At 39.2% G+C, this 24,375-nt stretch overlaps 1 protein-coding gene across 7 annotated transcripts in view; it reads right to left on the bottom strand.

Moving 5' to 3' along the window:
* The window catches only part of pcdh7b (protocadherin 7b), a 144,433-nt gene that overhangs the window by 97,314 nt on the left and 22,744 nt on the right, over positions 1 to 24,375 (bottom strand). The window contains exon 2 of one of the 7 annotated variants that reach the window (XM_072459339.1): positions 4,037 to 4,315. The exons of the other annotated variants lie outside the window; for them this stretch is intronic. Coding sequence (XP_072315440.1) covers positions 4,187 to 4,315 — 129 coding nt within the window. The 3' untranslated portion in view covers positions 4,037 to 4,186. Of the gene's footprint in view, positions 1 to 4,036; positions 4,316 to 24,375 lie in introns of those variants that run through there. 7 annotated transcript variants of the gene reach the window in all.

Below are 24,375 nucleotides of genomic sequence, written 5' to 3'. Positions count from 1 at the left end.
CTCAAGGGAATTAATAGATTTTGTTTTGTGGTCTGTTTTGATTTGTTTTTTTAATGCACTCACATATAAAAAGACTTGATTTGTCATTGGTGAGGCTTATGCGATGTAGGAGAGTGTTATCTTACTGATCATAAGGGAAGAAGTTATAGGTTTATTTATCAGGGACAATGAGCATACAAATGTTGACCTTTTTAGTGGGAAGATGCTAGGAACAGGTGATTTTTTGGTGACATTTCCATCTGCAATCCCTGGAGGTCAAACATGGAGTAATTGCCAATGAAATATGATCTATGTTTATGCAATCACTCTCTCATCCAGTCATCCATTTAGTAAAACCAGTCCTACTCCAAAATACTCAGTCACAAATCATTTTTCAAGAAAAATATACCAAAAAAAAACGTACGGTAATTGTAATAGAGTTTACTTAGAGAGAGGATTTTTTTTCTTTCTGCTTAGTCGAGGATAGCGACAGTAATAGCAATACATGCAACAGGGTCTGGGGAGTAGAATGAGGAAAAATATATATTTTGTCCAGAAAAACAACTAGCCATTATACTATGAGGCGATATGTAAAGTTCATGTTGCTGCTTTTACACAAGTTAAATTTGTACCGCTAGAAGTCATTGTTTGGCCTGTGTGTTCATTTTTTGTATAAATACTATTACATCAGTTGAGATATGCACATGCACATAATAAAATGTACCCTATTGACCCAAAACTACTGAAACACTTCAGTAAATGTCCAATATTATGTCTTCAAATGTTGTTATACAGTTTTTTGTTTTTTTTTCAGGCTTGCACGGGGACCTGATCTGTAAAAATCAATCTGTTTAATCATGGAAATTATCTGGTGCTTTCCAAATGTCTCCACGTTCTACATTCATAGCATCACTTCCTGTTTTCAAATCCCTTTCGCTTACCTTTATCTCCCCCTCCCTCGTTCCTCACTCACTTTCTCCTACACTTACCGAGACCTAAGATTATAATTCCCGTCTTCTCTTTTTTTTCTGGCTTTACGACCGGGGCTAGCAGCATGAAGTTGCCTCTGTCAGCACAATAAGGCCCCATAATGGATGGTAATCAGTCAGCGAGCGTGGCGGCTATGGCTAGCTTGGAAAAAAAAAGGAAAGAAATAAAGTGAGGGATCAGGGGAGGGGGCTGGCTCCTTCGCTGCTAATCTCAGCTAATGGCTTGTGCCGAGCCAGGAGAGAGCTATATGCACTAATAATGCAGAAACGGAGGGATTGGATGCATGGGGTGAGGAGGGAGGGGTCAGAGGAGAGAGGGAGAGTGGGAGAGAGTGGGAGAGATGGAAGCAGGAACGAGGGATCAAGAGAAGGGAAAGGAAAGCAAAGTCAGCTTAAGCACTATGTTTAATAGCATCATTATTGTGGTGCACAGACTACGATGGGATTTGGAGCCAAACACACACTCACTTTATATGAGCAGGTCAATTTAAAGACTTCCCGGCTCAGTACATATAGAGGCAAGAGTGTCACGGTTATTTTAAAAGATTATTGACAGAAACGTCCACGATGACCTCAGAGGAAAACATCTGCTTTTATTGGCAACCTGAAACGTCACCGACTGGTTCTGTCAATGAAGCAGACAAATAAAAAGCTCTTTATCAAACGCAGGAATGTTTTTTGTGTCTCTGCTGTTGCAAGTCCATTAAGTCTTGCGAATGTGACGTGCTGAAAAATCATTGGCGATGTCAGTGACATTTTGTTTCCATCAAAAATATCTGATAAATTTACATCGCTCACAGAAACGACTAAAATCCCCTGACAGCAGTCTAGAGAGAGATTGTTTTTTTTCAAAATGCTAAATGGTTTTATCAAAGTAAAAAGAATAAGCCATGTTGTGATTCCGGCCTGTAAACTGTGATTGGACAAAGCAGCGTGCTGGCCAGTGTTGCAATGAGCCGTGTGCTTTGAGGGATTGGACGTTTGTCTAAAGGGATTAGCTCAGGGATAAGCAGAATGTTTCCCATATCTGTTTAGCCTAACTGAGCAGAGACACAGCATCAGTACTTGTTTGTTGCCTGGCTCTTTTTCCATTTCCAAATATATTTTTATCCTTTTATCCGTTTTTCATCATCTGCAAGGTTATGCAAGCCCTGAGCAGTGGGCCTGAAAGCCGCACAGCAAATTACCACTGTCCGCTGCTCATGCACATAAACGCGGCCCAGGCCTGGGATTGGAGGCAGGACCAGCAGGCGCTCTTTTCTCGTTACAACGCCAACAGACACAGATGGCCACGGTCAGAGCAGGGGATCAAATTCATTGGACAGCACCCAATGGGTGAGCCATGAGCCTCCCCGCAGTCAGGGACAACAGTAATTGGGAGAAGAAAGCTCGAGATAAATCTGAACAGCTAAGAAGGCACAGTTCCTTCTCTATGCTGACAAATGATGATGAGGTATGGGGTACAAAAGAATGAAATGTGTGCAGAGCAATGGCTTTCTGTCATTGCCAACTCAAATCAGGGACATGCCATGTTTTACTAAGTCATGACAGGAACATTTATCTATATCAGCTAGCATTTGAAATAATTCTCACAGAGGGATTCCAGAAAGATGATGTGCTGTGAATTTAACACAATTTGCTTGGCTAGACTCAGAATAGAAATAGGTCAGGTTTTAACAGCAAATGGAAAAAATAGATGTTTTCTGCAGCATGCGAATAAAGCAGCAACACAAAAGTATCTTTTGTGCTTTGGGGAATGGATGGGTGACTTAAAGTAAACAAAGGCACAGGAAAGTAGGTGAGGAATATTCGAAATGTGGGGAGCACAATAGAGCTGTCAGAGATTATGAAGGGATGTCCAGTAATAGTGGAGGACAGTTTGGTGAAGGACAGATGAAACGGAAAAGACTGGAGTAACTGTATATTCACGAAAGTCTTTTAGTATATTGTGTACAGGTTGTTAAAAACAGAATGTACACTGACTAAAGTAAGAAATAAATCAGCAAAAAAGAAAACCTTCATGACCAAATGTGTCTAATATACAACATTTGCATCTCTATTTCTACCTCCATCACGCCTCGCACTCTGCATGCTCTGTACCACTATTCTCCCCATTCTCCTGCGCACAAATTATTCATCTCTTTTAAAATCCAAACACTCATTCATCACCAAAGACTCCCCCCCTCTCCCCGTCACTCCCCTCCCAGAGTCCTTCTGTACCTGGAAAACAAAGCTAATGCTATCAAAAGGGCCTCGCCGTGGAGCTACGTGCACTATTGTCAACACCTGCCTCCTCCACCCGCCGAGACTGACTCCAGGCAGTGTGTCGACGCGCCTGCTCCATCCTTGTTCACAGTCAAAAGCTGTTGTATTTTATTGTGTTTTTTTTTTTTTTTTGCATTGCTGGAGATGCAAAGAATAACCCGGCCAATTGAAAAAAAAAAAAAAAAAAAAATGGTGTAAAATGTAAATCAAAACAGAATGCAATGTCTTATTTTGAAATCTTAGAAAAGTGGATTTTATTTACATTTATCAAACAAAGAAAACAAAAAAAATGTAGTTTTGAAAATAAGGTATTATGAAACACTTCAGAATAAGTCATTACTGTTAATCAGCAATGACATAATAACTATGCAATGACATACAAATATTTAGAGGTGGGAGATGTATCAAAAAATGCATGATATCGCAATTGTTGTTCTGCTGATTTGCTAAATTTGAATATTAAGTGATTTTTCATTTAAAAATTACCTTAAAAAAGGCAGAATATTGTAATTTTCCCAATTTCTGCCCTGTGAGGTAACGTTTAACGCATTCTTCTTAATGCGCTGTTAAAATATCATCATCAAGCGTACTGTATACACAAACTATTGAGATACATTTTTCTCAATATCACCCACCACTACAAATATTTCGTGTAAAGTTATGGAGTTATGGACACGCGATGCACGCTGGTATGTATAATTTACTTTGAAAAGAGTAATAGCAATCACTTCTGGGTATCTCGGAAAAGTGCTTTTTTTAAATGACACATAATACAGAAAAATAAGGGGGGAAAATCACCGAATTCGATGGCAACGACACATCTCGAAAACGTTGGGACAAGGTGAACAAAAGGCAAAGCAGGTGGCACTAATAAACACTCATTTTGCGACTAAAAATGTCCATCGGCACTATTTCGGTGCGGGTTTAGGCGTGGTTTACGGTAAAGGTCTCTGTTATAAGTATTGAATGTATGGGATGCTTGTGATGTTGGGGTCCTCGAGCGGCACTGCTTTAAAAACAGGCTGAAAGATTCTGTAGTGGAAATCACTGCTTGGATCAGGAACTCGTCCGGAAGTCAATGTCTGCGAACATACAAAAAAAGAATCCAAATATAAGCATTGCGTGTTGATTTCTTTTGCATTGTACAGTGTCTGAGCGTTGGGGTTTTATTTTGGAGAGAGTTGTTGGGTGTTGACAAAACAAGAGAGAGTCAGAAGATTGTTAGTTGATGTTCTTTTCTACGCGACGGAAACGGCCGCAAAAGTCGCCCGTGATTCATGCGCGCGCCCCTCACAAAACACCTGCCATCCATCATCGCCGCTTGTTTGTCTGCACTGTTTTTTTTTTGTTTGGGTCTTTTCACCGACGCTCCTTATTTGACCAAAGAATGAGCGAATGTTATCATTTTCCTGTGCCCTTGACCCGGCAGACAGAGCGTGGCAGATTGAGAAAAAGATTGAATGAGGGGACCGGGCGAAAACTCAATAAACAAGAGCGGAGATGGCGAGCGGCTGCTGGACTCGGAGGTGCGGAAAATGTGCGAGGAGGTTTTAAGTGGGAAAAAATGTTGTTTGTGCGTCAGATGATCAGGTTAAAATACATGTAGGTGTGTTAGTAGGATTGAAGAGGACTAAAAAGACATTCTTGATTGACTAAAAGGGGACAAGAGTGGTCACAAAATGATCCGAAAGAATGTTGATCAAAAGCTTGAAAGATTTAATAAAAAATGTAAAAATAAAGTATTAACACAGAAACGTACAAAGTAGGTATTTACATAAAAAAATGCAAAATAAACTCATAATTCACCCCCGAATCCTTAAAATCCTGGTAAAATAATTAGTCGATACATAAAATTGACCGATTAAATGAATAAAGAACAGCCTTGGATGTGTGGTGTGGTATGTTATGTTTTAATTTTTTTATAGGGTGTTAAGTGTACAATTATGTCACTATTATAGATTATAGCAAAATATGCTCATTTCCAGGACAGCATGTTGGTGTTACTTTACAAATACTATTGCCACACTTATTACTAAATGTCTAGCACACTTTACAAGCTCAAAAACACAGGTCTAGAGTGTTAAAGTAAGGGGTTGCATTGTTGAAGATGTCATTTGGGTCACTATGTCACCAGGTCATTTCTTCAATTGTTGTTTATGTCTTTCTTGTCATAAACTTTCAAAGGAAAAAGCCCATTTGCAGTTGAACTAAATATACATTACCATAAGGCGCAGACCCCAGGTAATCATCTATGGAATGGACTTCCGTTAACACCAAGAGAATGTCCTACGTGCAACTCTTTTACAGCTCAAATGAAGGATTGTCTATGGTCAAACCAAACTTACACTCATTTATCGTGGCAATTCGGATTTGAATTAGTCTTTTTTGGCGACAAAACATCACTTATAGGCTGAATATGAATGGGGGTGAATATACATTATTTGAATGTGGCCAATGTGGCTTGTGGAATAATTTGGTCTGTAAAACGATGTGGCTTGTGCAATAATTTGGTCTGTACAACAGAATGGCCTGTGCAATAATGTGGCCTGTGCAATAATGTGGTCTGTACAACAATGTGGCCTGTGCAATAATGTGGTCTGTACAATAATGTGGTCTGTACAACAATGTGGCCTGTGCAATAATGTGGTCTGTACAACAATGTGGTCTGTACAACAATGTGGCCTGTGCAATAATGTGGTCTGTACAACAATGTGGCCTGTGCAATAATGTGGTCTGTACAACAATGTGGCCTGTGCAATAATGTGGCCTGTACAACAATGTGGTCTGTACAACAATGTGGCCTGTGCAATAATGTGGTCTGTACAACAATGTGGCCTGTGCAATAATGTGGTCTGTACAATAATGTGGTCTGTACAACAATGTGGCCTGTGCAATAATGTGGCCTGTACAACAATGTGGTCTGTACAACAATGTGGCCTGTGCAATAATGTGGTCTGTACAATAATGTGGTCTGTACAATAATGTGGTCTGTGTAATAATGTGGCCTGTGTAATAATGTGGCCTGTGCAATAATGTGGCCTGTGCAATAATGTGGTCTGTACAATAATGTGGTCTGTGTAATAATGTGGCCTGTGTAATAATGTGGCCTGTGCAATAATGTGGCCTGTGCAATAATGTGGTCTGTACAATAATGTGGTCTGTGTAATAATGTGGCCTGTGCAATAATGTGGCCTGTGCAATAATGTGGTCTGTACAATAATGTGGTCTGTGTAATAATGTGGCCTGTGTAATAATGTGGCCTGTGCAATAATGTGGTCTGTACAACAATGTGGCCTGTGCAATAATGTGGTCTGTACAATAATGTGGTCTGTACAACAATGTGGCCTGTGCAATAATGTGGCCTGTGCAATAATGTGGTCTGTACAATAATGTGGTCTGTGTAATAATGTGGCCTGTGTAATAATGTGGCCTGTGTAATAATGTGGCCTGTGCAATAATGTGGCCTGTGCAATAATGTGGTCTGTGTAATAATGTGGCCTGTGCAATAATGTGGCCTGTGTAATAATGTGGCCTGTGTAATAATGTGGCCTGTGCAATGTGAGGACTGTGTAATGTGAGGACCGTGCAATGAATGGGTAGTGCAATAATGTGGATGTGAGATTGGTGCAATATTGTAGATGATGCAGTGACATAGATTGCGTAATGTATTGTATTGTTTTGACTCCGCCTCTTGAGACAACAGATGGAAATCAGCCTTCGACTACATCCGGTGTGTTTACATTTATGTAGTGTAATTATCTGTCCCCATCCAAAATAATTATAATAATACAAGTTTTGTGTGTCATTCAAATGGTAAACATTTTCCTCTATTACTTGAATAGTATTTTATTTGTGTTAATTCGATTAATCCTGTATTGAGACAGGTTTTGTAGCATTTGCCTCTGGTCCTAGTCGTTCACAATCCAAGTATGAGCTCATCACACGTGACTCTAGCTTCTTGTTTGATCCTATGACCTCCAGCTTGTAGATGGTTATCGGGAGACAAGCAGAACGACATGGAATTTGAAACGTGTCTGCAAAGTTTGAGAGCCCAAAAAAGTTGGCTAACATTGCCGCATTTTATCTTCGCTTTCTGTCACTTTTTGACATTATCAGGTGATCTAATAGGATTTGGCTTGGCACACACGGGCGCACACAAGGCCCGAGCACACACTGCGTTTGATTTGACTCTTACTGAGGTGACACCCCTCCGCCTGTACCGCGACTGCAAGGTCAAAAAGGCGACTGCAATTCCACGGGCTTTTCAACCGCGCTCACCTGTCTTTTGGGGCAGATTAGAGACCCTTGAAAACAGCCAGTGACAAAGAGGATGTCAAAACCCAATGTCATTCGACCACAGAAAGGGATTGGTAATTGGGGAGTGAGAGAGAAGAGTGTAGAAGAAGGAATACGTCGAGAAAAGTCTCATGTAGTTTTGGACGACGGTAAAATCGACGAGTAAAATATAGGGTCAACGGGAGCAGGACTATACACGATGCAAAAGGACTTTACTTGAGTAGCACCGACAGTAACCATGGACAAAGCAAGGAATGGAAATGTACAGTACTTTGATTGCCGCCACTTTGGGAAACCCTTGAAATAAGGTCAAACCAGGTCAAAACTAGGACTACAAAGTCAAATCTTCAGCTCGACACCAGACCAATGCTAAACCAAATTGACTATCAGGCCAATCAAGATTAAACAAGGACTAGAGGCGTGACAATAGCTAATTTTAGTGTTTTGACTGTGGTGAGAAGAAACATCACAATTGTGGGATTATTCATAATTACTGACACCATCTCTAAGCAACAATTACATCTATATTTAGCTTGTGACCAGCTTTACGGAAACAAACTTTCAAAATTATAAAGTTAATATGACTAAAGCATCTAGATAACAAGCGGATTGTATTTTGGTTTACTTTTTAGAAGCTGAGATTGACTAGAAATTAGGGCTGTGCAACTGATCAAATGTTAATTGATTCAATAATTTCTAAGTGCCAATGATATGCTCCATGCTTTTTAATGGAGAAGGTCACTTTAGTGGACCAAACAAAAGAGAAGGACAACGGGTATGAAAACAAGGACAATTTAATTTATTGTGTATCAAAAATACATTTTAAAAGGCTCAAAATGTTTTAAATAATGCAAAAAATTTGCCCAAATACGTCATAACTTTAACAGAAACAAAACGGACTCAGGGGTTTAAATACAATAACATTTATTATCAAAGTGACTTTAAACCTAAACTAAGCTAACCGAATTAGCATTAATAAACTTAATAGTGTGTGTGTATTAAATGGTACTGAATACAACATTTGCACTGCTTTTGTTGCTATTGACAGCTATATTTAACTTCTTTGATTATGTTTGCTTCACAATTATCATTCTTTCAGTTTTTTACACTTATATTATGACCTGCTATTAACAATTAGCCAATTAGTTGATGTTCCTAAACAAGGACTAAACAAGAATACAATCATAAATCCATTAAAAACCCCTGGAAGCACCGAAACATGACGCTTTAGCTTCAGCTGAGGTATGCTACAAGTGTCTTTCGCACTTCTATAGCCACAGGCGCCGAGAGAGAAGTACAAAACTCTCACCATTGTAGTCGGGTGCATAAAAGACAAGCTCGTCATGCCCCCCTCCATTTGTTGAAGAAGAATAAAAAAAAGCCACAGAGAATCACCGCTAACTGCTCTACGGTTAACCAAATCACAAGCCTGGGTGGACAGAACGTAATATGAATAGCGGGAAATATTTTAGAGTCATTTTGCGGTCGGGAAAGCGAAAGGAGGCAAGAGCACTTCGGGACACAATGGTGCTTCTGTCCTGGAGATGGACACCTGTTCGTTGAAATTCATCCAAACCAGCGTGAATCATCTCCTGAAACGTCTACAATCTTCTCCAGACAAACACAGCGCCAGTTTTGGAATGATAAGGTGATGGCCTCCACTTATCCTTCACTCTATCCGATCCGTACAGTGTTCTTTAATTTCATTGCTTTGTAAAAAAAATAGGCTTCGTCGAATTGCAAAGAGTGGGGAGTTCAAGAGGGGCCAAGGCACAAGATGAAAGGGTTAGACTGAGGGCGAAGCGTCACTTCAAAGCCAATTGGACAATGACTTCACAGAGTGCACTTCTTGCTCAAACTGAAATTAAATTGCTCTTTGAAACGCGCCATTTAAAAGAAAATAGGAAAACGTTAATTAACTTTTTTCGTCTCTAATCTTCACTGGATAGAATGAGGTATTTAATAGTAATGCACAAAAATTCAACCTAATGAATTCATGTGCAACGTTACAGTAACTTCACCTGAATTAAATTGAGTCAAGAAACAAAAGCTAACAGTTTTAGCCCAGAGATTATTTAAAAATGTAAATGTGTGCTGTATAACTTTTACGGTGTAGGGTTGAGGTATTTAAATATATCCAATGTCGGGTTACAGGTCAACTCTGCGAAGAGGAGACGCCACACATGTAAGAAAGTGTTTTTATTTTACTCTATTGGAATAAAAAGATAAGCTAAAGGCTATACTGTGGAACATTCCAGGCAGAACTATATCAGAAGACGAGCAGCAACAGAAAAGTTACACAGTACATCTTTAAATAACTCAATAAATAAACCACAAAGTCCTTCAATGGTTCAGAATGTTCTTGATCAAAGTAAAACACCCGAGTTCAGGCTCAAAATGACTGTAAACGGAACAGGATGGACATGTTTTTCTTTGAGGATAATCATGAATTCTGAATGTACTGTACATAAACAATTCAACCAACCATGTACAACAATATTTCCAGTACAAAGGATGTGCAGACTCATTCCTTGCTATCAGAATAGATTTGGCACGTGACAATTTTCCAGCTGCTATATTTATATACCTTTGGGACTACCGATATCAACACAATCAAAACATTAGCATCACTTAGAAGGACTCGTGTTTAGCTGAACTGTCAATCAACTGGAACAAAGGTCTCTATTATCAATTTAAGACAATACGCCGAACGCCATTGTTGACATAGCGGCAATTTCGTTGGCGTCTGGCATTTTGAACGAGCGATTTTCCAGCGAATGCTCCAAGATTAAGCCACAATTTCATTCCATTCCAAGAGTCTGTTTGGGTTAACCGTACACCCTCTGACCTCTCACCCAATGCTTCATCGGTAGATTGACTTTTCCTTGGCTATTTGGATACATGACTAAATCCTACCAGGTTCATCCAGATGGTCACTATCTCGCACATGACGCTGCAGCTGCCTTTGCTGCTCTGCGCCTTTTAATATTTCAAGGTTGTAAGCCTAATACATGCATGCGCTGGGACGCTAAAATCCACTTCAAAAGGCAAAGGGAGTGTTTAACCTAGAAAAACTGGCAATTCTGTCAAATGAGTTAAGAAATATCGGGTTTGCGCGTGTCACTGAGGTGTTTGAGAAAAGAGGCGAGGTAGGCGAACGGCGAGGAAAAGTTTATCTTCGTAGGGAATGCTAAATGATAAGCTCGGAGGCTGCTTTTCTCAGCCAAGATGTTACAATGCTTGCTCCGTGTGTGTTCCCTTTCTGTGCAGCCCTTACATCCTCTTTCTCATCTTTTGTGCCGTTGACACGCTTGTACGTTCTGGGCGCCTTTTTTGTGGCGGTGCTATGTCATGATCAATTTACCGCTCGGCACATGATGGCCTCTAGCGCCTCAGAGGATTTGAAGGACTTTGTGTGCAATCCTAGGCTGCCTGGCTCTTCTCTCTCTCCGTCTTCGCTCTCTCCAAGATACAAAACGGTCATTTGTATTCTCATCCCACTGTGGAGTGAGAGTGTGGCCTATAGCTTCTGTCTTTCTGATTCTAGGTTAGGGGAGAGAAGTGACATCCAACCGTGATAACAGCTGCACCCGAGAAGACTATATATAATACAACCAAAAAGGTGCACAATTTAGAATGTTAGGAGTCTGAGAAGTCTGTGCAAAAATCGTCTCATTTCGTCATCTTCACATCAAGACTAAAATCAAATTATTGTCTGGGATCTGGACCCTTGAGATGATTGAAATGACATGCAAACCCCATATCCGATGTGAGTAATCTTTTAACTCCATCTGCATGTAACCTCAGCCATTGTCAGATATGTACCCAAATGGAAAGAGCAAGTTCTCCGAGAATAAAATGACTTGCTAACTCTATATTATTTGGTTTAATCCCTCATTGGTCCGGGAGTGTTCCGTCGTAGAGAGTAGGGACGTGGTTTGAAGTAACTGAAAAGTTGAGCCCTTTGGAGAGCACACATTTTTCTGCCTGAAACAGGACACGGTCTGATAGATTCTTGATCAAATTGGTTCTGCTGGTCTCACTTTGCTAACTCTATATTATAACTTATCCTTTACTCCATACAAATACATAGAAGTTCACGGTTCCATTTAAGCCGTATTTATCCATTACAGTTTGAGTCATTTCCTTCATGGAGTGCTCTCATAGAACCTCATCGTATCGTAAAACGCCTTAAATTCAAGCTTTGGGTCAGAGTTTTGAATATAAATCAGCAAGAATACATCAAAAGCATCAATTTAGAAAAAAAAAACAGGTCATTCCCATCGTTCCCATCCTGAAGTTCAAGGTGATTTTCAGATCAACGTTCCTCCACCTGCTGTTTTAGCTAGCCTGTGTGCTTTTTTGTTCAGCGACAGGCGTAAAAAAAAGACGGAAAACCCAGTGAAGCATTGTGCAAAAACATCAGGCTCAATCAGTGCTCATTTGTTCGGGGACCCTGAGATAGTGCGCTCATTGCATGCGCATAGAAACACAAGCGAGTGGGAAAGGAAGTGTTGTGTCTACGCCACAGCAGTATGTTTGCACACCTGCTACCAAAAAACTGCTAGTACTTCAAGTCCTCGCTGTTCTTTAGAAACTCTGTTATTATTGGAGCTTAAAAAGGCACCACAATGGTCCGGCGGTTCTCTGTAATGAGCTGTACTTTGGTTTCTTTCTGCACTCCACACAAAATATAATAAAATGCTAAATAGCTGGGGTTAATAATTCACAGAAGCCGGGAACACGCTGCAGAGGACATTTGCAATTCTACAATCTAATGTAGGCGATTCCAGTTCAGCCAAAATATTATATTCTGCTTCTGGAGCTATCGGCAAGGCTGTGCCTGTTTCATATTCGTGGAACTCTCGTCTTAATGAACTCTGAGCCAAACAAAACAAACATTTGGACAAAAACTGTGCTAAAAAACAGTTTGTGAGAATAATTTAATGAAACAAATGAAGCCTAATTATTGTTTCTTTGAATGTTGTTGGTATCAGGTAAGGCAGCGTTATCCATCTCCATCATCTTCGTTCAGTCGGCGCTCGCAGCCTCTCGTTAAGGATCCCATTATGTCGAGGGAAACAGAAGCTGCCTCTTCAGTCCTTCTTCCCTAATTAAATAGTGCAGTTCGGTATAAAAATATCTCCCATTAAAAGAACCGTCTTTGAATCAAATGGCTGAGGCAAACATATTTCCTGAGTAATAGTTGACCACTGCATTCCAATTTGCTATTTACAGACATGAATAAAGACTACTTTTCTGAGCTTTTAGCCATGTTCTAACATTGTTTCCTCGTCAAAAAATATACCTGGAGTAGCATTTAGCTTCATTCACGCTAGTTTGATGAACCTTGGTTAAAAAATCCTCTCCCCTCCGAGCGTCAAAAACACTCTGTTCTGAATCGCCTCGATGACTGACGTTTTCTCGATCTTCTTTGCTGTTTTTTTAAGTTCATAAAATCATTGCCAGACTCTTTCTGTGTAGCTCAGTTCGTGCCATTGGAAACCGCGGCGACGCCAAAACTAAAGGTACTCAAGAGCATGTTTACAGTGTAATGACAATTCAAATAATGCCTAATGTTTTCCTTTAAATAGCACAATTACAATAGTTCGCCGCATGATTATTGGATCGTGCCACAGGCAAAATCCATACCCATGTTTAACGAATTGCAATTAATGCGTCATGTTATGTTTGTCAATGCTGGCGGTTTTTCTAAAGCAGGACGTCCTCAGGTGATGCACAGTAGCCTTATCGACAATACGACAAATATTAGCCATGATATTATTTAGAGGTAATTTGAGTTAACAGAAGCTAGTGGCAGCGGATCAGGTCAGACTACCTTCAATAGATTAAAGCACAGCTACGCCGGTGTATGCTTAGCTTAAATTACTGTTTTTGTCAATGGAGTCTGGCAGCTTTGAAGAGCGCTTAAGGGTTTTCGTCTGTGTCAGGAATGACTGTCTGGCAGCCAGCTAAAGCACAGGAAATAGCCCAAAGTAAAGCATAAATTCTATGTGGTTTGCAGTTGTATTACCCCCTAAAAGTCTCCAAATCCCTCATTTCCTGAATTTATTTGCTTGGTTAAAATGCGCAACTCATATTTTATTCCAATAAACCACCACAGATTGGGCGCTCTCGCAGTCATCCATCGCACGCATTCGACTTTTGTGTAAATTAGAATTCTTGTCACTGCTAGCTGTTAGTCGGGGTAATTAGGAAAGGGAAACAAACATCATTAATAACCAGCACAAAGTTGTTTGCAGTCTGAAAGCAACAAAATAGAAGAAAACCTGACCTCCAACAGAGCAGTGCTTACTTTTGTTAGAGAATTCACCAACATATAGTAAATATTCATTAGTTGTAAAACCATATAGCCATGCGCATAGACAATTAAGTCTATTTTAGCTAATATGAAACCACATTCCAGACTTAACAAGATGAACCAAATGGATTTACTGTATTCCCAGAAAAGGCAAATATGCAAAGATATCAATGTTGAGATCAGAATACAAAAATGAATCGTGTGGCAAGTTTCTTTATGTAAAAAATGACTAAAAGTAGGCATTGTTTGCTTGAAATGCACATAAAATAAACGCATGGGAATAATGGATGGTGCTACAAATTTAAAATGTATTAAATTTTAATCAAAGCGTTTCAGTTAATTAAAAATATGCTGCCAAATGTCATATAAATGTAAGCGACATCAAATACAGAGAGATTGCAATTCATTATTTTCATGTATTGTTTTATCATTAAAGATAAGAGTCTATATCAAGTCGAAAAAGCAATGTATGAGCATCCTAATGTAGATTAAAGGAAAACGTACTCTACAAATATGCAAGTTAAAAGCATTCATATCTTTAAGTCTTTCCCTCGTAAGTCTTAACCACTAACTTCTCACATTAGTTCTCGGCTTTAAAGCACCTTGCTAGGCTTTGTATCTACATGTTTTGATTTTGAAGAATTAGGGCCAGAGCACAAGTCGGGGGAGGGAAAAAGTGGGTTATTGCGCAGAAAAAAACACCTTATTTGGACTTTTGCGGGGTGCGGCGGTGGAAGCATGCGCTGCCAAAATGAGATGTTAGAGCAAAGTGTTCGACATGAAACAGCTTACGCCAGGACTGCGTCTCCAGAAGCATTTTAATGATCCAGGGGTCTAAGAGAACGTGAACCCCAGACAGTGTTTAGTCTTCTCGGCTTTGACATGTGCTGACACAAGCGAGCGTCGCATGTGTCAGTGCCGAGAGTCATGATAGTTTCAGCGACGGGGCCATGCGAGCTCGGAAAAGACAATATCCATGAACAAAATCTGTCTCGCAGGAGTTCCTTTTATGGGCAATGTAAACTCCGAACTATGTAACAGTGCGGCGTACACTGATTGTATATTATACCGTGATTATAACACAATATCACATTTTACTATTATGATTTTTGTGAGAGGAGACATCACGATTTATTGACTTTTTGTGACCAAATTACTGTAAAATACTTCCTTTCTTTACTAATTATGACAATTCCTCTCGTATGTGACCAGCTTTATGAAATCAAACTTTCTGAACGATAAAGTGAAGTTACTATGTTAATGATACACTTGTGGAGGGGACAAGATGATGTTGGGTCATCTGTTAATTCATCTGTTAATCACTGTCGCCATCGAGGCAACAAATACATTTCATTTAATTAAAACGGGGCTGCAAATTATTTTGTTAATCAAAAGAACGATCGCTAGGTTAATCAGTTTGTTTTTTAGAATTAAAAATGCCCAGATATTGACTCAATTTGACCCAGATGAAGCTATGGTGTCACCGCTTGTCGATATCCTGATGAATTATACTGACAAAACCACTAATTATACATTTTTTCTGTGTCTTTTTGAAGTTCTTGATTTGCTTGGGTCCTAAAACCTGTTCTCTCAGCACATGGCATGTTTGGGAGTCTGTGTATCGCCCAGATAATAATAAAAAGAAGTAGACGAGTAATAAAAGAAGTTGACTATAACCTCAATAATCAATTTGCTGCATGCGATTCATTGATTAACCACATAAATTAATCGTGAACTACCTCCAGATTATATTGGTTCCTAATCAAATACTCTCAAATCCTACTTTAACCTTCTTTTAACATTAAACAGTTTGAAACAAATGTTGGAACAAAACAGTAAAAACCACCTCGCACAAACCCGCGTGCTTAACCTAAACACTGCATCATAAACAGCTCATTTGGAAGTCTAACTCACCTCAACAACTTTGCATTTTAATTGCTTTTAGACTTCATAGATTGCCGGTGACAACTTTGCAACTTTTTTTGTTCATCTCCTGCAATTTTAATTTGCCGTATGCCTGAGTCACACTTTAGAATACCGCTATATGTAACCGTCTCACAGTTTCGACCTCCTACCGCTTTCATGTTGCTGCTTTAATTGCCTGTCGACTCCAGCTCCGCACATAATCACGCTTTATATGCATATATTATTTTAGTTTCAGTGATATTAAGACTTGCTTCTCCGCTTCGTCGCCGCTACGTGGAAAACTAGTGAGCCTCGGCACGCCGCCTCTCACCAGCAACAGGTTTTCTGCGCCTATTATGAGCCTGGAGAGTGTAATGATTGTGTACTTTATTGTTTTGGGGAATTCATCAGCTAAAAATGTTATCTTTACTTCAAAATGGTTAAAAGTTAAAAGTGCTGGTTCAAGAATTAAATGAGTGAAACAATTTTTGGGGAAGTGACTCAACATAAAGAACAAGAAGAAGATTTATGCAGCAAGTTAATGGAACTGGATGAACAAAATATTTAATTACGCACAAAATTACATATTAATATATATTTTGAAAATGATTATTTCTTGGAAAATCCTGGTAACAATAGTCAGACGATATTGTGTCAATCCAACAGAAATGTGTTAAAAAATGTCTTTAAATGCATTAGTTGAGCTTTAATTATCAGACAAATGTGAAACGTTTGTAAAATGAGTCCCAAAAGTGCAGAAATATTAATATATATCCTTATTTTAAAGTTATCAACATACCTTTTTAAACGATATACTCAATAGTCAAATTGTGTATACCTTCAAAATAATATTCACGATATCATACACATTTTGATATACTTGTCATATTTAATCATATCCAAAGGAGCAGCACAAGAAAACTAATTCACAGTGATTTAATATTGTCAACATAAAGCGTTTATAACAACTTTTACTCAAGTAAGAGTAAAAGTGTAGTGCGTAATTTCAAATGTTAATAGTACATGTACTTAAATAAATATAATGTATTTAAATAAAAAACTACCCATGTTTGGAATTGATCAAAAGTTAAGATCAAATTGTCTTTCTTCTTCTTTTTCTTCATCTTTCTTGTTTATTTTTTTTATCTATTACCAAATAATCTACATCTCTTGTACATGTATCTACAAACTTGCTGCTCAGTCTTGTAGAGTTTTGAGTATCTTTCATTCCAACACGTATAAGTACTTCTTCTATAAATACACATCATCAAAGTCTTAGTTGCCTCATATTTCTGCCTTTTGATTGAACTCATTTTTGAAGCTGCCTCAGAAGGTTTTAAGGAAACATCTTAAGACTTCTAGAAGAAAAAAATATATATATATATCTAAAAAATGTGGCTGTGATATGAGCAGCCCACCTGTTCTGTCTCCTTGGCTTTTTCAAATTGCTCGCACGTCTAGTTACTCGAAGTGGAATAAGTTTGCCAAGTGCGGCGACCTTGTTGTACCTATGACGGCGGAAACGCTCTCAAAACGCACCCAAAAAATACAAAAATCACACAGGTGAACTGGATATTCATAACACTTCTTTACCACGAAACACAAACGCATTTTACAGTTAACGTTAACCGAGAAAAGCCTCGAGAAAAACCCTCCAAAACGAGAAACGGTACGAGGAATTTCTGTGTGTTTAAAACGTGACAGCTAATTATTTCTGCATTTTGTGCCATTTTTTTCGGTAGAATTCCAAGGCTCATTGTGCGACTAATCCAAATCCACCCACAACTGTTGGAATAATAATCTGCCTTGAGCCTCTGGGGAGAGACAGGCCCAGATACTGATGACTGGATGGTTTTCTTTAGCAGTTAATCCACCGGAAAATACCTACGTTTGATATTTCTAGTATTTATCCGTCCTTCTAACACATACTTTTTACTGCGGTACTTTTCTAAGCAAGGTTTTGCCTCTGTCATGCTGCTGTAATAGTATATAGGCCTGCAAGAATATTGGAAAGTATTGCAATATGCGATAAATGCTGAATGAGATATTGTGATTTTATGAATATACTTTGACACAATCATTTATATTGAAGCAAATATGTTAATGCTGTAATATATCGGTCAAAGTACAAACTTAGCAGCGACAAAACTGAGGCTAAATCAAGGAAAATTATGATTGAAAAAGAGAAATCATGAAAATTATGCCTGAAACCGAACTGAAATCACAATTTGACAGGACACAATTTGCAAAGTAGCAGAATTTCTTCTAAACTAAATATCCTGTCTTTTCCTGCATTTAGTCATTTAGATGTGCTGAACTGTTATGCTATTAGTTTGCCAGTTATAGTACTTTATTTCTGTCTATTTTCATGGACACGTTCCAATCGCAATTTTTCTTCTCAAATGTATTATTAGCAACCTTAATACACTAATAATACATCATTTTTCAACAGTTTCTACATTTTAAAAACATGTGTACCGTGGTAGTAGTAGTTTTGCATGTTGATTTTTCCATGGTCGTGTTACTTTTACTTCTACTTTTGTCATTTTGAAGTCGCAGTGGAGCGATCCTCGGCACAGTTGAAGGTCGCACGAGGTCCAACAACATTTCCAAACGTGCGAGAAGCGTGCCCTTGTTACTAACCCATTGTTGACTTGAAAGCAACTCCCAGCATGCCTTGCACCTTTATAGTATTCATTACATCAAAGAACCGCAGCGCTGCACCATCACTCACGCACCAATGTTTGCATTATCAGAGAAAGGCAATCTATTTCCAACCACCAACCACTACTGTACGTTCATCCAAGCTCATCACAACAATTACTCCATTTAAAACGTCCTTTTCATATGTTTTTTTGTCCCATTTGTGGTTTTTAAAAGGCATGTCGTTGTGTAATTAGTCATCGCTGAGAGGAACAGGAAAGACTTGTTTTCGTCGCGCTACTGTTTTTCCCCCGAGGGACAAATGCCTCACGCAATTTGATTCAAGAGTAGCTTCCAAACGCACTAGACTTTACCTACCATATATTTACAGCTATATGACACGGCCCCGTAAATAAAAGCCCGGATTTCTGCGGAAAAGGTCGAGATACTAAATCGTTGAGCGGCGGTAGTGGTCAGTGTTGGCAAATTTGACGTAAAGGATTGCTTATTTTGCCCGTAAATTGAACTTGGAAACTGAAGCGAGGGTAAATATTTCCACAGTAAAGAACTAGAATGACGGCTTTCTCATTGTACGCCTTTAAGCTAGCGTGACGGCTTCAGGAAACAATCCCGACACAAAAACAAAGTCAACGGACGAACTTTGTTGTATGGACCGGTCGTGACGTCGTACGCGACATGGCAACAAAAGCGTTTTCTTTCTTAGTCATTAAGGCGAGACACTGCGCTGACCTTGACCTTAAGAGATATTCATTTGAAACTTTTAACATGTTTTTTTCAAAATTATTGCTTCATTTTGTTGACATATTAGATTCAAAAATAATTTACAAAACTGGTTATGGATATTTTACCACTTAAAATGGACATAAAAGTTCAGATTTTGCTTCATTTTTGGAAATTACAATGTCAATTTAAAAAAAATATGTTCCAAATCGTTCCATATATCTTGCTAATATTGTGAAGTTTGGAGTGTATCGCTACTTTAAGGGCTGATTTTTATGTTCCTATGGGTGAAAACTATATTTTGAGAAAACAGCCTTTGCAGTTACAATGTTCCATATAAATCAATGAATGCAAGTTGATTAAATTAAGTAATAAAGTTGCAGAAAGCTTATGTTGAGACAGCTTTTTGTTTAGTTTAACTGTATTGGCTGAAAATCCTGGACAATCAAAATAACACAATCACTAATCACACCGATCCCTGAAGGAATAATTTTAAGTGCCCAAGCTCTAGCTCCTCCGTTATTGAGGTTTTAGAATGAGTATTCATAATAAGGGGGTATTATGTATGGATTTCCAGTAATGGCAGTTCTCGACAAGCGGCGATGCTCCCCGTCGCTGCGTAATGGACAGCGAGGGGATCAATGCAGGATAAACAGCAGGCGTCCATGTTTCTTTTCTGTTTTTTTAAAGAATATTTTGGCCTGAAGTCTTTATTAGTCGCGAAAGGACAGTGTGAAATGGGGGATGAGAGAGAGGGGAGGACATGCAGTAAATCGTCGGAGTCTGGATTCAAAGTAAGCCTGGCATATGTGCTGTGACTTAACCGCTCGACCACCGGGCAGCACAGGCGTCTAAAGGTTATTCAAACGAACGTCACTTTAGATACACGACTTCGAACTAATGGACAGTAAAGGCTGTTTTGGGCTCTACGTTGGAGACACATACAGATCCTCTTTGAAGCCTCTGTCTGTCCTCTGTCCTTTACGACTTGTTTGCTCAGAGTTTACGGATGTGTAGCAACAGAGCTGTACATGTGCTTACCACTGGGGGCAGTAGTCAACACAAAAGAAGCTCCGAGTTTAAAAAAGTAAATGACAAGAAAAGCTGCAAAAGAAATACATTCATTTTTCATCTGGTTTTCTTGGGTCTTTTCCAACAAATGTGGAGCCTCCAAGTTTGTTTTACTTGTTGCACTTTTTCTTCTGTTTTGGTAAATTCTCTACTAAACTAAATTTACTCAAAAAATACAAAATTTGAGCATCTTCTGGTGGTAATTTAACATAACACAGCCTTGACTAGATTCGATTGACTAGATTTTGATTAGAAACGCTTTGAATACATACGAAAATGGAGCATAAATTACTCTTAAATCTTAATAAATTTAAATAAATACAAAAAATTAAACACTATTTTTGTCATTTACTATTATTTTTACCAATAATCTTTTAGTTCCAGGGTAAATGGTCTGGTCACAAATGCATGGCCTGCTTTAGAACGATACACAACCCTTAATCTTGCTGGACTACATCTACACCAACTAATAGCTGTTTAGATAGAGCACCTGGCTCTCCGGCAGCTCCTCGTCCCCCCTCCTCTCTCCCTGTCTAGACGGCCATCCCTGTCAAGCTAATCTATGTCGATTAGATAAAAAACGCATTGAGATACACAGTTTATACCAAAGCTAAACACGTTTCTAAGAATCGAAAGATGGATGTAACCCAGAGTTTGACATGTACAGGTCACGCTCATTATTTCATTTTTCCTCTTTTGAACTACTACGTAAACGTTTAAAATGTGTCGACAGCCCTTAAACGTGCACTGACAAAGCATCACGGTGCGTGCCTTTGTTCTCACTATACACTCTACTATATCCTTCAGAAGTTCATTTTTTTCCCATTGTTTTGTTTATCGTAACACATTCCTGACCTTTTCATGCACTAGCGACATCCAAAAAAGGCCATTTTGCACAGTTTTGTTCCAGAGCCGGGTTGAATAAACACACGAGGAGCATCACCGGGAGGACCAGCTGTGTCTCAGAATATACAGTAGTGTAGATGGAACTGTCCAAAGGAGTGAGGATGATCAGCTTAAGACTTCAAAGTTATGAAGGGCACTGGGGCATTAGGGAGTCCGGAGTCCATGGGGTCTAAACAAAGAGATTTGTAAAGATGAAGTGTTTGAAGTATTGAATCCCGTGCGGAATAGAAATGATCTTTTTGTCAAGAAGTTATGAGCAGCCATTTGTAAATTTGGGCTTTATTAGGAGCACATGATTTCTTTTCACACAGAGATTCCGAGCCCCTCTCTGTCACTATCAAAATGGCCTGCGTGTTTATTTTACGAATGACCTTGCATTTTCTAAAGTGCCAGGATTCCAACATGAGCTTAAAATCTGACATTTTCACTTTTGATGCCTGAAATGTGCTTAGCTTTAAGCGCGTGGAACACTTTAATTACTTTTTCCACTCGCCAATTTTGGAGCACTGTCAAAGTTATTTAACAGTTAGTTTCCTTTTCACCATTTGAAGCAATCTTTTAAACCGTTTTCTATTATTATTTTCATCCATCGTACTACTGCTACTACTATACTGGGATACGCTGCATTACATCCATTATATTTAACTCAAAAAAGACATGAGACTGTTCAAGGCTGTGAGGTTCCAGGCAGAGCACATGAGCAGTGGCCTCTATATTAACATGTCCATTCCACATGTGTATAGATAGTCACAGTTAGCCCCAAAGCCATTCTGGGCTGTGATGAAACAATGACCCAGGATCTGCCAAATTTAGCGTCATGCTAGGTCTCCACGGATACCATCTCCATTTGGGCTGCAGTGGCAAGTGTGACCCCCATCGCTGCGCTCCTCACCTCCCACTAATTGAATCAAGCTGCTGTAAAAGGAATCCAACTGAAATACCCGAGCTCTCAAATGTTCTATTGTCGAGCTAAAAGCAAAAATGGAAATGAAACCACCTTTTGGCCAAAATCGAAGAATCTCTTTTAAAGGCTGTGAGCATTCCCAGGGCATATATGCATGATAAATCCTTTTTTTTTTCACTCCAACTGCCGACCTTTCTTTCTCACGAGCTTTTGATTAAGTCTGATGCATGGGCTTAATTAGAAAAACAGCTGAATAAACATTAAAAATGCATGAGCGAAATTGCCGCGAGTTCGACATTCTTATTCACTCTTACCGCCTTGCATACGATCTACCAAAACAATGTTTAGGCAGTGCGGGAAGCCTTCCTAGTGTTTATTAAAGGATTTGACTGCGAGAGAGAGACCACACTGGCATCAAAAAGGCCTGCCACGGACCAACACAGGGGGCGCTCAAGGGAAAATGCAGATCTCTAATGCTGTCCTCATCAGTGAGCGAGATTTAAATAGGGCTTTGAGGAGTCTGGGCCTAATAATGAGTCGGTAGTGTGCATTATGGAGGTTGAGGTAAACAGGCTTTAATTAGGAAGGGGAAAGCAATCTGGGACAGATGTTGTGCAGGAGAGATCACACTGTGACTGTTTTCTGTGGAGCAGCAGCAGGCGAAGTCTTCCAGAGAGACAAAAATAAACTATATGGACAAGTGCAATTCAGCAGCATATATACTACAATACACAAAAGGAATTTTATCTGGAGCGAGGCGGCGCTGAAAATAAGAAGGAAAAAAAATCATAGATGATATACAGGGTGTTAAACCAGCCAGTCCCTACAATGCAACGTATGATTTTAAATGTCTAACACGTTCGTCAAAAGCATCAAATAACAGATCAAATTTGATACTAAAACCAGTATTCGATCTAGATACTTATTTGAGAAAGCATAAAAATCACATAAACATGAAACAAATTACAACAGTTCTTAATCTCATCTAGTACAAGACTGCATGGTAATATAGTTAAAGTATTTATTTTTTTCGTATAGTAACAACACTTCTAACCAAAGAAAAAGAGCAACCATGTGTTAAACTTATAAGCCAATAAACAATAGTTGTTTACCTATTTAAATGTATTCACCTCAAATGACCCCTAGCATGACCGGCAGACACTGAAATGTTTGCACAATTGAGAGTCTAGAAGGCTGCAACACTTTCCCGTCCTTCCTTTACTCTTAACAAAAGATAAAATCCATGGCATTTTTGCTCTTTTGTGCTGTTGGCCCCGGTGTGCAGCACTTGCGCTTCTATTAGCTGTAAAGAGTTCACAGGCCAGCAGGGCGAGGCGCTAACAGTTTTTCCTCTGCTGGAGGAAATAAGCAGGGACAGGTATCTCGAGAATGTCTTCCAGACTTCCCCACCAAGAGGCCGCTTAAACCCAACCGACGGGGCTCCACCTGGGCCTAAGACGCCACTGAAAGTGTCAAAACCCCCATCGTACGGCCAGTGGCTAACACGGATCAGGCGCGAGCAAATGCTGTTTGGGGAAGAGCAACAAAGGCAAACAGACCTTAGGCGGGTTTTATGGAATCTAAGCCTTAAATAACTAGAGGAGAGAGGGAGGAGGGGAGGGCGGGAGAACGTGAGAGTGTGAGAAACGTTGCACAGAGTCAAATACAGCGTGTTAAGGCGAGACGCTACAGGTATCGAGGAGAAAAAATAATTAAAGGATATCTCCGGGAAACATCTTGTGAAACATTACACTTCATTTGACAGGTCTTCAATTCAAATGTATGTTAGGATTAATTGTTAAGATTTACTGCAGTCTTTTGATGATGGTTGAGTATTTACGTCAATAGAGCTGCGAGCGACCGTAGACATTCTTAGATGACTAAAGATGTGTCCTGGGCATCAATTAGTCATTATTTATTACTCATTAATCATTAAGAAAGCAGTGACCATTATAACCCTCTGACTGAATTTTTTATTAAGGCTTATAAATCTTCAAAAGGAATAATATGTAAATGATATCAATGCAGGTGGAGACTAATCAAGGACAAAATCACATGTTTGAAGGGTATTTATGGAAATGCTTGAGAAACTGTGTGTTTTGGGACTTTCCTGTTGCTCAAAAAATATTAGACAGAAATGAACAATACCCTGCAGACTCTTTCAGAACTATGTATTTGGGCCTCACAACTCCTGCCATGGACACAATAAATGGATACCTTTGTAACATGCTTTTGGCAGCAGGAAATGGAGGACGCAAACCACACCAACGATCAACTGACATAGACAAATGGGATAAAAATTTATTTCTTGACTTAATTTTGAAATGGACAGACTCTTATTTTCATTTGAATGT

This window comes from Eucyclogobius newberryi, unplaced genomic scaffold (genome assembly GCF_026437365.1).
Source record: "Eucyclogobius newberryi isolate DKJ021-1_F unplaced genomic scaffold, fEucNew1.0.hap1 SCAF_22, whole genome shotgun sequence".
NCBI classification, from domain to species: Eukaryota; Metazoa; Chordata; class Actinopteri; order Gobiiformes; family Gobiidae; genus Eucyclogobius; species Eucyclogobius newberryi.
The sequence above is the reverse complement of the archived record's forward strand: the minus strand, read 5'-3'. Positions and strand labels throughout refer to the sequence as shown.